General features: G+C 43.1%; 1 protein-coding gene across 2 annotated transcripts in view; it reads right to left on the bottom strand.

Moving 5' to 3' along the window:
* The window catches only part of LOC128764524 (stromal membrane-associated protein 1-like), a 53,994-nt gene that overhangs the window by 40,874 nt on the left and 300 nt on the right, over positions 1-12,820 (bottom strand). For both annotated transcript variants that reach the window (XM_053874300.1, XM_053874301.1), the window contains exons 2-3: positions 2,685-2,818; positions 1,169-1,254 (exon numbers count right to left, since the gene is read on the bottom strand). In XM_053874300.1, the coding sequence (XP_053730275.1) occupies positions 1,169-1,254; positions 2,685-2,818 (220 nt within the window). The remainder of the gene's footprint in view (positions 1-1,168; positions 1,255-2,684; positions 2,819-12,820) is intronic.

Below are 12,820 nucleotides of genomic sequence, written 5' to 3'. Positions count from 1 at the left end.
GTGAATTAAGATTGAAAACTGTGGTTATAGTTTTGCAGTAGGAGTATAACAAACCAGGAGAGTAGATGATCATCATCATCATCATCATCATCATCATCATCATCAATACTAAGCGATGAGGATGAGTATATCCAGTGGAACAGATAAACATCTGCAAAAGTAATGAAATTGTGCGATTTCACTCCCATCCCAAACTCTGTCATTCCTCATTCACCGTATATCTAACCATTTTCAAACTACAGCATTTGAAATAGTGAAGTCAAAGTGGAATGTTTCATTGAAAACAACTCTAGCGCACAAAGGGTTAAAACTTTTCACCACCATGATTTTTATTCTGGATGAACATTGAAAAGCTTACAATTAAATGTTTTTGCTTTTCAATCATCAGAAAAATAACTTTGTTCTAGTTTTTTTTTTCTTATTTCACAATTAATGGTTATTTTAAATAATTTATGTTGTTGTTTGAGGTATTATTTTTATGACTTGCAGATTTTTATGTTCTAATAAATATTTTTTTGTGATCCAATATTCTAAAACGTAATCACTGATATAGCCGTTTTTTACGGAATATTTACCAATAATTGTTATTCTTTTTGTAATTGTATCCATTTTTCATTATCAAAGTTAGTAAATAATGGTTAAATACTTGGTGATCTTCATTCTCCATCCATTCAGTACGAACAGATAAGGTCATCATATAAAGTATAAATGTAGTAAGTAAAGTAGCCGATAAAAAAGTCCAGCTGGCTGTTAGACTGAACTACTACTTAAATACTGAATAAAAACATGTATGAAAAATATTAATATCAGAAGTATGGTACAAAACAAATGACTGACATTCCTGCATGCTGAAACTCAAGCCAGCGATGAGTTACAGGGCTCCATTCTAAAGCGGAGATATCAAGAAGAAAACGAAACTCATGAAAGCAAATTTAAAGGACTCAAATGGTTAGATGGTTATATGGGTCATTTTGAAGCAAACAAAGAAATGTATGGACTGTGGTAAACGGTGACGCCTCAGGTGCAAGCTCAGCTTTGTGATGTTGTGTTTCTAAGGTGTCAAGAGTAATAAGTGTTTCCCTGCACCTGATAGATGGAGCTTCGCTGTCAGCTCTCAGTGACAGTGCGGTGCAAATGAAGGTGCATGCAGGAGACAGATGAAGGATACTGGTCACTCTGTGGTCTCATGAAGTTCTCAGGCAGGTGGGCTTCATAAAGCCGCCTGGCTCGGCCATTTCCCATGTCCACCATGCTCTGCAGGAGGAGACCGGACGTTAGACACACTCAAGCAGCTGTGTGTGTGTGTGTGTGTGTGTGTGTGTGTGTGTGTGTGTGTGTGTGTGTGTGTGTGTGTGTGTGTGTGTGAGAGTGGAGGGTAAATGAAGAGGTGGGTGAGAGACGGTGTAGCGACAGGACAAGTGAGGAACGATCAATGTCCAGAATTAATTAGACTCAGCAAACTGTGATTAACATTCCAAGTGAGACGCTGCGCTTGAACAATCCGAGATACAAGTGAGTCTGTGAGGAAATAAATCACTGGCCACACTCAGGTGACTTTCACACACACGCTCGGGGTGTAATTTAATCACCGTGACATGCTCGTTAGCCAGACCGTACAGATACACAAACTAATGACATGTATGAGAGCTGCTGGTGCAGAGCGATGACACCAGCAGCTCTCTCTCAAGTGCATCTTTGTGCCAAGCATGTGTGAGTGTGTGTGCTGCCATACATTCCTGTGAGGGACTTTCCAAGCAAAGTCGTGTGGGCTCGTACATACTGCTTCGTGGGGACCAATTCCTGACAAAACACTATCCTCGTGGGGACCTTATGTCTTCACGGGACCAATTCTTGACAAAACACGATCCTAGTGGGGACCTTATGTCTTTGTGGGGACCAATTCTTGACAGAACACGATCCTAGTGGGGACCTTATGTCTTCGTGGGGACCAATTCTTGACAAAACACTATCCAAGTGGGGACCTTATGTCTTTGTGGAGACCAATTCTTGACAAAACAATATCCTCGTGGGGACCTTTTGCCGGTTCCCACAGGTCCAAACCTCAATTTGAGGATAAAGATTTCAAAATAACTGGGTCATTATAATTAGGTTTAAGTTTTGTTCAGAGTCTTGGTTACGGTGAGCCATGTGTTTTAGATGGTTAGGGTTAGGGTTAGGGTAAGGGTTAGGGTGGGAGGTTGGGGAAAGGGTGATGGCAATGAGAAACCTCACAATGTCCCCACAGGGATAGCAATACAAACAAGTGCGTGTGTGTGTTTTGTTTATGCTTCCTTGTGGGGAGCAATTCTTGACAAAACACTGTCCTCATGGGGGCCTTATGTCTTTGTGGGGACCTTTTGCCGGTCCCCACAGGACCAAACCTCAGTTTGAGGATGAAGACTTCAAAATAACTGGGTCATTATACTTGGGGTTCAGTTTGGTTCAGAGTCCTGGTTAAGGTGAGCCATGCTTTGGTGTTGGTTAGGTTAAGGGTGAAAGGCTGAGGAAAGGGTTATGGCAATAAGAAACCTCACAATGTCCCCACACGGATAGCTCTGTGTGTGTGTGTGTGTGTGTAGGCACAGTGCTTTATTTGTGGGTCTTTGCCGGTTTAATATGTATATTTGTGTAGGCTGCACTCAAGGTTAGTGCATGTCTGTGCGTCTTCATTTGGGTGTGCTCACCTGGATCTGCTCTGGGGTCCACTGGTCTAGGTTGACAGACTTGACTCTGGAAATGTGGACTCCCAGGTTGCGGTGGATTCCGGCACAGCGGATGCACATGAACACACCGAGGTTCCATGATGCCCAGCGAGGACCTGACAGAGGACGAGAGGTGAGAAACCAAGAGCTGTGCTTCACGGCTGGAAGGGTCCCTGAGAAACATCTCGACTGACGATAAAAGATCGACTTTGCGCTTGAATCAGCCTTTTTGTTCCAGACACTCGGGTGAATGTTTGCCGTTCAATGGCTTCTTATCTCTTAGAGCGATAATGAAATTGATTCTTTGCTGAAATGCAGATCAGACCTGGTGCACTCCTGAAGGTGAAGAAGTCTGTCCCTTCATTTTAAAAACCTGTTATTCCTTCCATTGATTCAATAGTTTCAATTAAACGTCAGAGTCATCTGCTCCCATAGTAACGATTTGATGGAAGATGGTTGAAAAAAACAACACATTCGATTAACTCAGAGGTCACGATTTAACATCACTTAAAAAAAGTCATATCAGCAGATTCTCTGCGAGGGTGAGAGGAGGCTGTTGGTGTGCAGCAGCGAGGGAGAAGCGTCCTGCCGGCCGACATGCCAAACTTTGATTCTGCCTGACACTGGAGCGTGCAGAGTCTGGGAGGAGCGCACAGATCTAATGTGTCCAGGAGCAAGAGCTGGTCCAGAAGATTCCTCCACCTCATGAGCTGCATTCATGCTCCACATTCCAGAGGAGTCTGCCGTTCTCAGATCACTGTTTCTAAAGCCTAATCCCAACTAAACATTGGCTCGGCACATCACGGCAAACATAGTTGGATTTTTCAATTGTGTGTTGAATTAAAGAAAAGAGAACAACTCCTGCTTTACTTTTGCTCTTCGTCATCAGATACGTCTTCAGCTTTGTTACGTTACATTAGCTTGTTACAAGACATGAAATGTTTTATTTGAGGTTAAACATCCAAAAATCCCATAATATCAAATCTGCGTCTTGACATGTGACCAGGAAGGCCCACAATAATGGCATCATTTTATTGGCATGACTGGTCCTCTACATCAAAGTTTAGTGTTGCTCTGGGCAGCATGTTTCCTTCAAACGCAGAATCGATCTACGCACCACCAAGCCTGCCTTCAACCATGAGCTCAGGCCTGTGACAGCAGCATCCAGTCGCATTTGGAGCCAACACAAGCTAGCAATGATAGCTACGTGGTCGGTCACATTGGTACATTTGAGTGCTACAAGAAGAAGCAGCTTGCATAAAGAACTGTGTCTTATTTTTCAGTTTAGTGAGGAAACCTTTACATATTATCACTTTTAAGTCATGCTATTTGTTCATGCCATCCAGCCTGCCACTTGTTAGGAGCATATTGTGCTTGTGAGCTTCTGGTCTGAAGGGAGAGTCTGACAAGGTTAAGGTTAATTCATGCTCCCCAACCTGCTTTTTCACGACCAACAGAATATGTTAAGATCTTTACCTTCTAGATCTCACAGTTCATAAATCAAGATCAATATAATCAAATGTCCAAATATTATAAAAGGTTTTCTTTTTTAAAAAATAAACTCAAAGGAAGATAAGTGTAAATGAAAGTATCGCCATAAAATGCTCCAATCGACATCACTTTCTTCATCATTTTTTCTTTTCAACTTCTTCTCCATAGTTGGTAACTATCACAGATTTGCAGCTGTCTAGTCAATTCAGTGACACATTACTGCCACCATATGTGGTAAATGGATTAAAGCTGAGTGTCTCGCAACCTTCACAGCCCAGAGGTGTAAAACAAAAAAATTCTAGCGGCCCTTTAGGAATTTTTAGAATCACTGGTCTAATGTGAGGAGTAGTGTACAAATCTCACATGTAAATAATGAATGGTATCTAGGAGAGTGAATTCCACATTAATATTGTCCATATGATGTGGCAGAGAACATGGCCATATCATTTTGAGGCATCTGTAAAAATGAACTTGTAGGTTAGAAAGCGCTGCCTAATCTCCAGGACTTGCAGACGCTCGTCGAGTCTGGAGGCATCTGCCTTTTCCTTTTGACTCAAATCCACTTTAATGACGGGTGTCCTGAGTGACAATCGCGGGACAGGGCAGATGAGCCCGAGTGAGGTCTTCCATATTGATGTTCAGATCAGGGATCAGGGTTCAGATCAGGGATGATACGAATTCCAAAATGACTCGTACATGAGGGTCAGGCTGAGTAGAGGGGTGGAGGGTGGAAAACACTGACGCACACTGGCGCAATATGGGGACGTCAGAAAGATACATTAGTTCACTTTATTCATCCATACTGATTTTTAAAAACTTGGCTAAACATCTTAAAGATCACAATGCTTTAGGTATGCTAAAGCCTGAAACCTGGAAGTTTAACTAGAGTCAACTCATCGGAAAAAAGGTGTGATACATACAACCAGTGTCTAGCTACATACCGATATATATTGTTAAATGGGATCAGACACTGTGTAGTTCAGATCAACTAATTGTTGAGGAACTGTCAAACAGACGAGTGTCATGAGCACGCTTCAACAACCTCTGTTTCTTCTGTCAGACCAACCAGCCTCGTGAGGAGCGAATGAGTCGAGCTCCTGCTCTGCCAAATCTCAACAAGGATCGACCCAAAATAAATCATTTTAATGTTGAGTTGGCCGAAGTGCGTCCTGCTTCTAATCTGGGCCAGATTATCTGACATCTCAAAGCCACTTTGAGGCGGAAATGCAAACGGATCAACATGGATGGATCCAGGTTGCTGCAGAGGGTCGCTGAGAGGCAGCCATGGCACAGAGGTCTTGCCAATATTTGGTAAGAGGATGTTAATGCTTTAATGCGGTGGCACTAATGCGCTAGATGGCCTAAAGAAGCATTAAGTCCTGGATGAGCGTGTTCAGCCTAAATCAACCAGCTCAGCTGTAAGCTGGACTCCTATCATCCGCACGGAGTCACGTTGATCTGGCGCCACCAACCAACGCATCTTGGAGCGTCTCAAAGTCTTCTTGACTCCCGCTGACCCGACCAGCGCCACGCATGACACTGACTGTCACACAGCAGCGTGTCATAAACCAGAGAGGAAATCAATATTCCAATTTCAGCAGGATTTGCAGCTTCTCATAATGCAATCTCATTTGCCGGCAGAGTTCCAACGTGGGAAAATCAATCAGCGGTTCATCAGGGCTGATGTGAAGGTTGTGCCTAAACCAGATGCTGTGTGAAGAAGACGTCTGCGGGTCTTCGACACTCATCAGCGGACCGACATGCGGTGGCATCAGGTTCAGTCAAGCTGGCACGCGATGTTGCACTATTGTTATGCAACTACCACCGACCAGATATGACAGAGCTCAGCATGTCTTTGTGCTCGGGCTCAAAGTGACTATATATATATATATTGTCATGTAGAATTTTCTAATGACAAATTCAATTTCAAGAACATTGCAGTGCATTCCATGTTGACACAATTATATATTTTCAATATACACGGTCATAAATTGCTGGTCACGGCTCTCCACTGTAGCATTTACTATAACAAACCAGGGGTTCTTTAACCATAGGGCCCATGATTGGGCCGCGAGCGCCTCCTTGAGGGCCGCTAAAAGTTTTATTGTTTTTCACCTTTGGGCTGTGAGGCGCTCAGTTTTAATACATGAGCCACATATGGTGGCAGTAGTGAGTCACTGAATCTCAGACCAGAGTGAAGGAATTAGATTCTCAACTTGCGGGGCTCAGATGTTGAAATGTCGTTTCTACTGGAAACTAAACCACTTCTACTGGAACTAAAGAAATGTAATGGAAAACAAATAGTGGCAATTTTGAACTACGTCTTGATAAAATAAATATACAATTCATCAAAATGTGTGACCATGACTTAAAATTGTTTTTTACGAAAACAAAAAATGTATGTAGGTGGTCAAAAAGTCAAACACGAGGCATACAATATTAAAGAATCATACAGTGGAGAATAGTCTTCTCAGATATACCGTCTTGAGTTTTTGCAATAAAGCTATTCTCTCTCACACAGAAACATCTTTGATTTATCGCAGAATTGTGATTGTTTTGTGCCATAATCTAGACTTGCTCTTCATAATTCTCGCCTTGTATCTTGTGATCTTTCGCTTTTTAACACTTAATTTAATGAACCATAATAAAAACAGTATTAGGCAGCACATCCAACAGAAACCCAGCCTGAGGTGGAGTGTCTCACTCACAACAAGTGTGACAAGCGTCAATGACAAACAAAGTCATCACAACTGAGCGACACACTTCCTGCAGCCTCCATGACTGACAGTCCAACAACCGCGGGGCTTCGCCGAGCAGCCAGCCGTGAAATTAAAGCCCCAACTGTCAACCTGAGGAGTGTGACAACCAGCACGGAGCGGTGTGAGCAGGTATCCCTGCATGTGTATCACTGAAGGGTCAGAAATGGCTGCAGGGTCAGCAGTAAGAGGTGGGCACCAGTGTACGTGGCAAGGTGTTGTCCTCAGGGGTGTTGTTCGTTGGACTCACTGTGGGATGAATGACAACATATCTGTGGCCTGAATTTAAAACAGTGCTGAATAGATGCAAACATAATGTTTGCTCAGAGGCTTCTCACTCAAGAAAAAATCATGAGATTCCTCTCAGCCAATGCGTTCAATATGTATGAGGGAGGCAAGGGTGAAGGTGGCCATGTCTCTTCAGGGAGGCAAGAGTCAAAAGTATCAAGCAAACTTTGTAGACTTAAGTGGACCAGGCACTCCATCTGCATCAGGACTTAAACACTGAACTTTTCTCTGCACTAAATATTGACCCACAAAAAACACCACCATATGGTCTTCACACCGACTGAAACTTTACAACCACAAGGCTAATGGAGAAAAGGCCCACTTTATGCCAAGGAGAAGCTTCATAGTCTACAGTGGTCAGTTGGAGTCTTCAGCGTGAGTCAAAGGACACAAGAGTAGAACAGCAGCGCGGCGCTGCCCCCTGCTGGTCAGGATTGGAATCAGCAGCAGCCTTGCCTCCATCATTGCTCTCGACTAAAACCAGATTTGATCATAAACCGTGCAAGAGAGCAAACAAAGATCTGCAGCAGACGGCAACGAATCACATTTGCGGGGGAGATAAGAAGACAGAGATGGAGCATTAGTGAACGTCAGTACTGAGAGAGCAGTTTAAGCTTGATGAGTCATGTCCCAGCTGTTAGAGTTCACCTTGTGTTATCAATAGTCATGGGGAGGTCGGAGTGAAACCGCCACAGTTGCTGGCCACATCACAGTGGTGGGCCAGGACACTGAGACCCTGAGCGCAGCAGATTATCACCGATTTCCTGAGGAAGACGCTCACAACCCGCCACTTATCATCCACCTCAGAGTCCAGAGGAATTATACCGTTCCATAAATAGTAATTCAGTAGCTCCATCCTCATGGAAACTAGAGTGAAGGACATTGAGTTGAGGTGAATCAAACGGATACTCACATTACTGAATTAAAGAGGCTGTACTTTCCTTTTTGTCCTCTGTAACCAAATCTCTAATCTCTAAAATAACATTTTAAATGTTTGTTAGTTCAATGTTTCACCTAGTTCAAGTTTCCAAAATGGCCACTTGAAGTTTCACTTGAAACACTGGAATGAGCAACAACGACAACAAATGTGAAATGTCAGGGGGAATCGTGCAACTGCTGCCATTTTGAAAAACAAATTTAAATGGAAGTTCAAATGAAGGATTCGGTGGCTCTTCCTTCCACAAGTGAAACATTTATATGGGCAATATAAGTCAAGATGACGAAAATATGGTGATTGGCAGACATGAACGGTATTGTGCTTTTCATTTACCATCGCATAAAAACCAGAACCGACTTCTTAATAGACAGTTACGCACCAAGGAAGATACATTTATTCATTTACAGCACAAAATGTGATTGAAACGAACAAGCCTTCCCAGGTTATCAGTATTGAACTCGGGGGAAATAAAAGAATTATCAGACATTTGCCTTTGAAAGAAGCCTCAAAAACCAGAGTAGATGATCTTCTGTACTGACTTTATTTGTCCACCCGAACAAGCTAACACCAAATTTAGGCTAAACCTGCACCACAGCAACAATAGCGGTCACTTTTGGCCTCGGCACCAAAACACACAACAACTTCATCTTCGTGTTCCCTCGTGCTAGGTGTGGGTAGATGAGGCTTCGTGAAACAGCGTCCAGATTTTCAGAGGCTACCAGATGGCCCTGTTTGCTGTAAACCGTTAGGACTGACCGACTAATCCAATGAAACCTCACATCATTTCTTAACTACCTAGTGGCCTCTGAAAATTAGGACACTGTTTCATGAAGCCTCATCTCCCCATCACTACCTGCTGTAACAGATTGATACTCTCTAAGACTGGTTCCAGTTGCAGATGTTACAACTCACTCTCAAATGTAAATCAGAAATGATTTCACTTCATAATGTCACCTGTATGAACAAGACAAGACACGCTCACACATGGCTAAGCTGAGTTACCAAACCGCACATTTCAGCTTGTCTTTGTGCCAGACTTGTCCTGAACACATCAGCATCAACCTCCTGTGCTGGGCGAAGGTGATTTAGAACCTTCAGTTCTCTGAAATGAAGAGATTGCGCAGCCACTTTTTGTGTTGTTCTGCTTTCCTGCTCATTAACTGCCGAGCAGCAGCTGAAGCTCGCGACCATGTTTGGCTCTTCAATCAGTTTGATTCATGCCACCATTAGTCGACTCTCAAAACAGTGTCATCAATTCTCGTACGCCATCATCTGTCATGTCGGGAAAGTTTGCTCCAGCTGCTTTCTCCCATGGTGCGCAGCATAAACACAAGTCATTTTTAACTTACATACTGCACAAGACCAGTGGGGCCCTTAGACACACTCACTAAACTCACATTTCATCAAGATTCTAAAGTCCTGACTGGAGGCAACATACATCAAGAAACCATCCTCATTTCAAGAGTATCCTGGCTCTATTCTCTGGCCACCTACTGGCTGAACCAAAATTCTCCTTGCACATGTTCTCTTGGACAAGCAGTGATTCTCCTCCGAGTCTCGATCTCTCGTAGTTTCCAGCATCTAACGCCTGCGGCGAGAAGCTCACTCCCTCATGGAGAGCTTCCAGAGACAAAGTGCAGCCCTCCAGCCAGGATCAAGTCCGTGGCCAAAACCCAACTCGCTTGTGTTTACATATTGTACTTTTGAGCCAAACGCACCTTGTCTCGAGACAGAGTCCGCAGTGTGAAACCGCCCGAATCCAGACGTCCAGAACAGCACTCGACTATGGACAGCTTTATCTTTAAGCTCAGTTCTTTCTTCAAAATCACAATCCCACTTCTGACACCACACGCATCAGCGCAGTAGCTCTCAAGTTTATCCCCACGACCAGCATCTTTCACCGCACTTGTCTCTGCTCCTACATTTATTCTCAAACTGAAATGTATCAAGTCACTCTCTTGTCAAAGCCCATGAGACAATATGTCACACTCGCATCAACCACAGCTTCAAAATATGACGACATTGTAAACTCATTGTCCATGAAGGACTTGTCTTCACCTGCTGTGTGGTGCCGCCTTTATTCATCAAGGACGTGTCATTTTACACACTGGAGATCAACTGAGTCAGCAGTAGAGTAAAAACCCGCTAATAACAACGGTGGACTCCATCCCCAGTCAAGCATGTCGGCAGCAAGAAAATACAGTGCGAGCAGTGGAGGGAGTCACAAAGCGCCAGAGGAACACAACCACTAATGACACACACACACTGCAGAGTAGGTGTGTGTGCCAGCGAGAGACTGAAGTGCCTACACCTGCTGGGCTGAAGTACACAACACAAGGCTCATTCCATCTCTGGTGCCAACTCACCGACTGAGTCCAACTCTCTGAACGGTAACTCAGCCGTCAGGTGGACGCTTGTTTTACACAACAATCGAAAGCATCTCTGTTCCTGACTTATGAAAACGGGACCAAGAAGAGGTGTTAAAGCAAAGTAAATTCACACAAACTAGTCAAAACTCGATGAGCACATGACAGCATTGCTCAACACTACACTTTGATATATGGCAGCCATTGCTCATTTCCTAAAGCAAAATAAAAGCCACACACTTTTTTATGGTCTCATCAATCACTCCTTCATCACTTTCATTCACAACATTAAGGCAACATTTTAATTACTGTTTAACAACTTTGCGTACTCAAGTTTTGTCAAGTATTTACCCGTCGGACACCACATTTTTGAAGGTTCATAGCTCCTGCAGAGATGAGCTCCACTTTATTGTGAAGAAATGCAGTTTGCCTTCTGACAGCCACTCAGGAGAGGCTCGAGAGGTGAAGTATCAGGCGCCAGGACACATTGAGATGGGGGTAACCTCCCAGTCATAGGGCACACGAATGACAATCTGGGCTTTTACCCCCCAAAGATCACTAGGGGTTCAGACCAGGACTTCCAAGTACAGTAATCCTTTGAAATATACTTTCTTTTTTACACATATGTTCATGTTTGTTATCTTCGTGGGATTCAATAGTATTTCATCGATAAGCTGAAGTTTGTATGTATTGTTTTTAAAGAAAGATCTGACACAACGCAGACACGTCTCCTCAGCACAGCTCCATCTAATAAGGAGGTGGGCAGCTTTAGAGCTGTGCTGCAGGAAGAGTGAAGCCCAATGTGTCACATCTCATAGCCTCTCACTCACCGACACTTCTGACATGGGAGAACTGAACAAAGCAACAGCTTCAGACCAGAGTATCATCACGATGAGGAAGTCCCTGAGAGCAGGAGGTCAACAATTGAAGCATATGAGTAAGTCAGAAATGACAGTTTGGCAAGTGAGGAAATGAGGAAAATGCAGATTACAGTACAGTACAAATTTATTGAAATGCAGACTTAAGACATGTGAGTGCAGCAGCTGACAGAGACTGACATGATGAAAAAAATGTGTGATTGGTTACAAAAGCATTAAATGATGAGAATTATTGTCAGGTGGCGATGTACTATGACATTGGAATAAACACAGATAAACAGTCACAAGTTCACCTAGTGGAAAGAAAGAAAAGAAAAACCCTTTACAGTCAATGTTTCAAATGAAAAATTATGTTCAGTGATTTCTGTCTGCTAATTCAAAATCAACTGTAACAATAACATATACACTAATAGCTACGACTCTTTCAGCCATCATGAGTTTTTAAACACCAAAAAAGGAGAAAGAGCGACCTCTGCTGTCCAAACATCAATTTCAATATTGACACAAGATCAGTAAGAACACTGACGTTCACACGTGATAACTTCGGGAGAAAATGTCCAAAAATAATCCCACTAAGTGGCAATATTGAGCGTTTTAACTGAATATATTTTAGTTCGGAAGTGACGTCAGACGATCAGCTGTGTTGTGAGGTTTGGATGTCGAGTGCCACCGCAGCCATAGTTTTGTCTGTACTGAGTAAAAACATTGTTCGTGTATCATTTAACATTGAATTGGAATATTGGCAGAGCAGATAAAAAGCTCGGTCGTGCACACGAACCAGCAAATGACCGGGGTTCGGTGGGTGTGTTTAGCATCACGACTGCCGCCAGAAACCAGGAGTTTATTTTCAAAAGCCTCTCTGTGCGAGACAAAAAGGTCCGAATTCAAATGTGCATCCTGGGACAGTGCGTTTTCCGCTCATTAATAATCCAGTCAAGGACATGACACCGACACCGTCGGACACATCACGCCCGAGTCCATTACACCCACACCGGAAACGCGTAAGATGCCACTTCATCATAAAGCACTAGACTCTTAATATCGCGTGCGAAAGTGCACGACAATAACTAATATAAGACAATACTGTAGTATCAATTTTTTTTAACAACCTTTCATATAGCAGTTTAATTGGTATTTATTGCGTATAGTTTGACTGTTTTATTTTGAAACTACTTAACGGAAAAAAGAAGGTTCTGTAGGCTAGTGACTATACGTCAATATTTTAATTTTAGCGTCATTTCTAACAGAATATAAATGTAATCCAACCGTTGGTTTGGGCAAACGTTGAGTTGACATGCTAAGACCCGCACTGCCAGTTGCTAAACGTCACGGAAGCGAAGCTAAATGACAGCCGACTCTGTTGCTAGCTGCTTTACGTGATGCCACTTTCCAACTTTATCAT

This window comes from Synchiropus splendidus, chromosome 9, assembly GCF_027744825.2.
Source record: "Synchiropus splendidus isolate RoL2022-P1 chromosome 9, RoL_Sspl_1.0, whole genome shotgun sequence".
In the NCBI taxonomy this organism is placed as follows: domain Eukaryota; kingdom Metazoa; phylum Chordata; class Actinopteri; order Syngnathiformes; family Callionymidae; genus Synchiropus; species Synchiropus splendidus.
The sequence above is the reverse complement of the archived record's forward strand: the minus strand, read 5'-3'. Positions and strand labels throughout refer to the sequence as shown.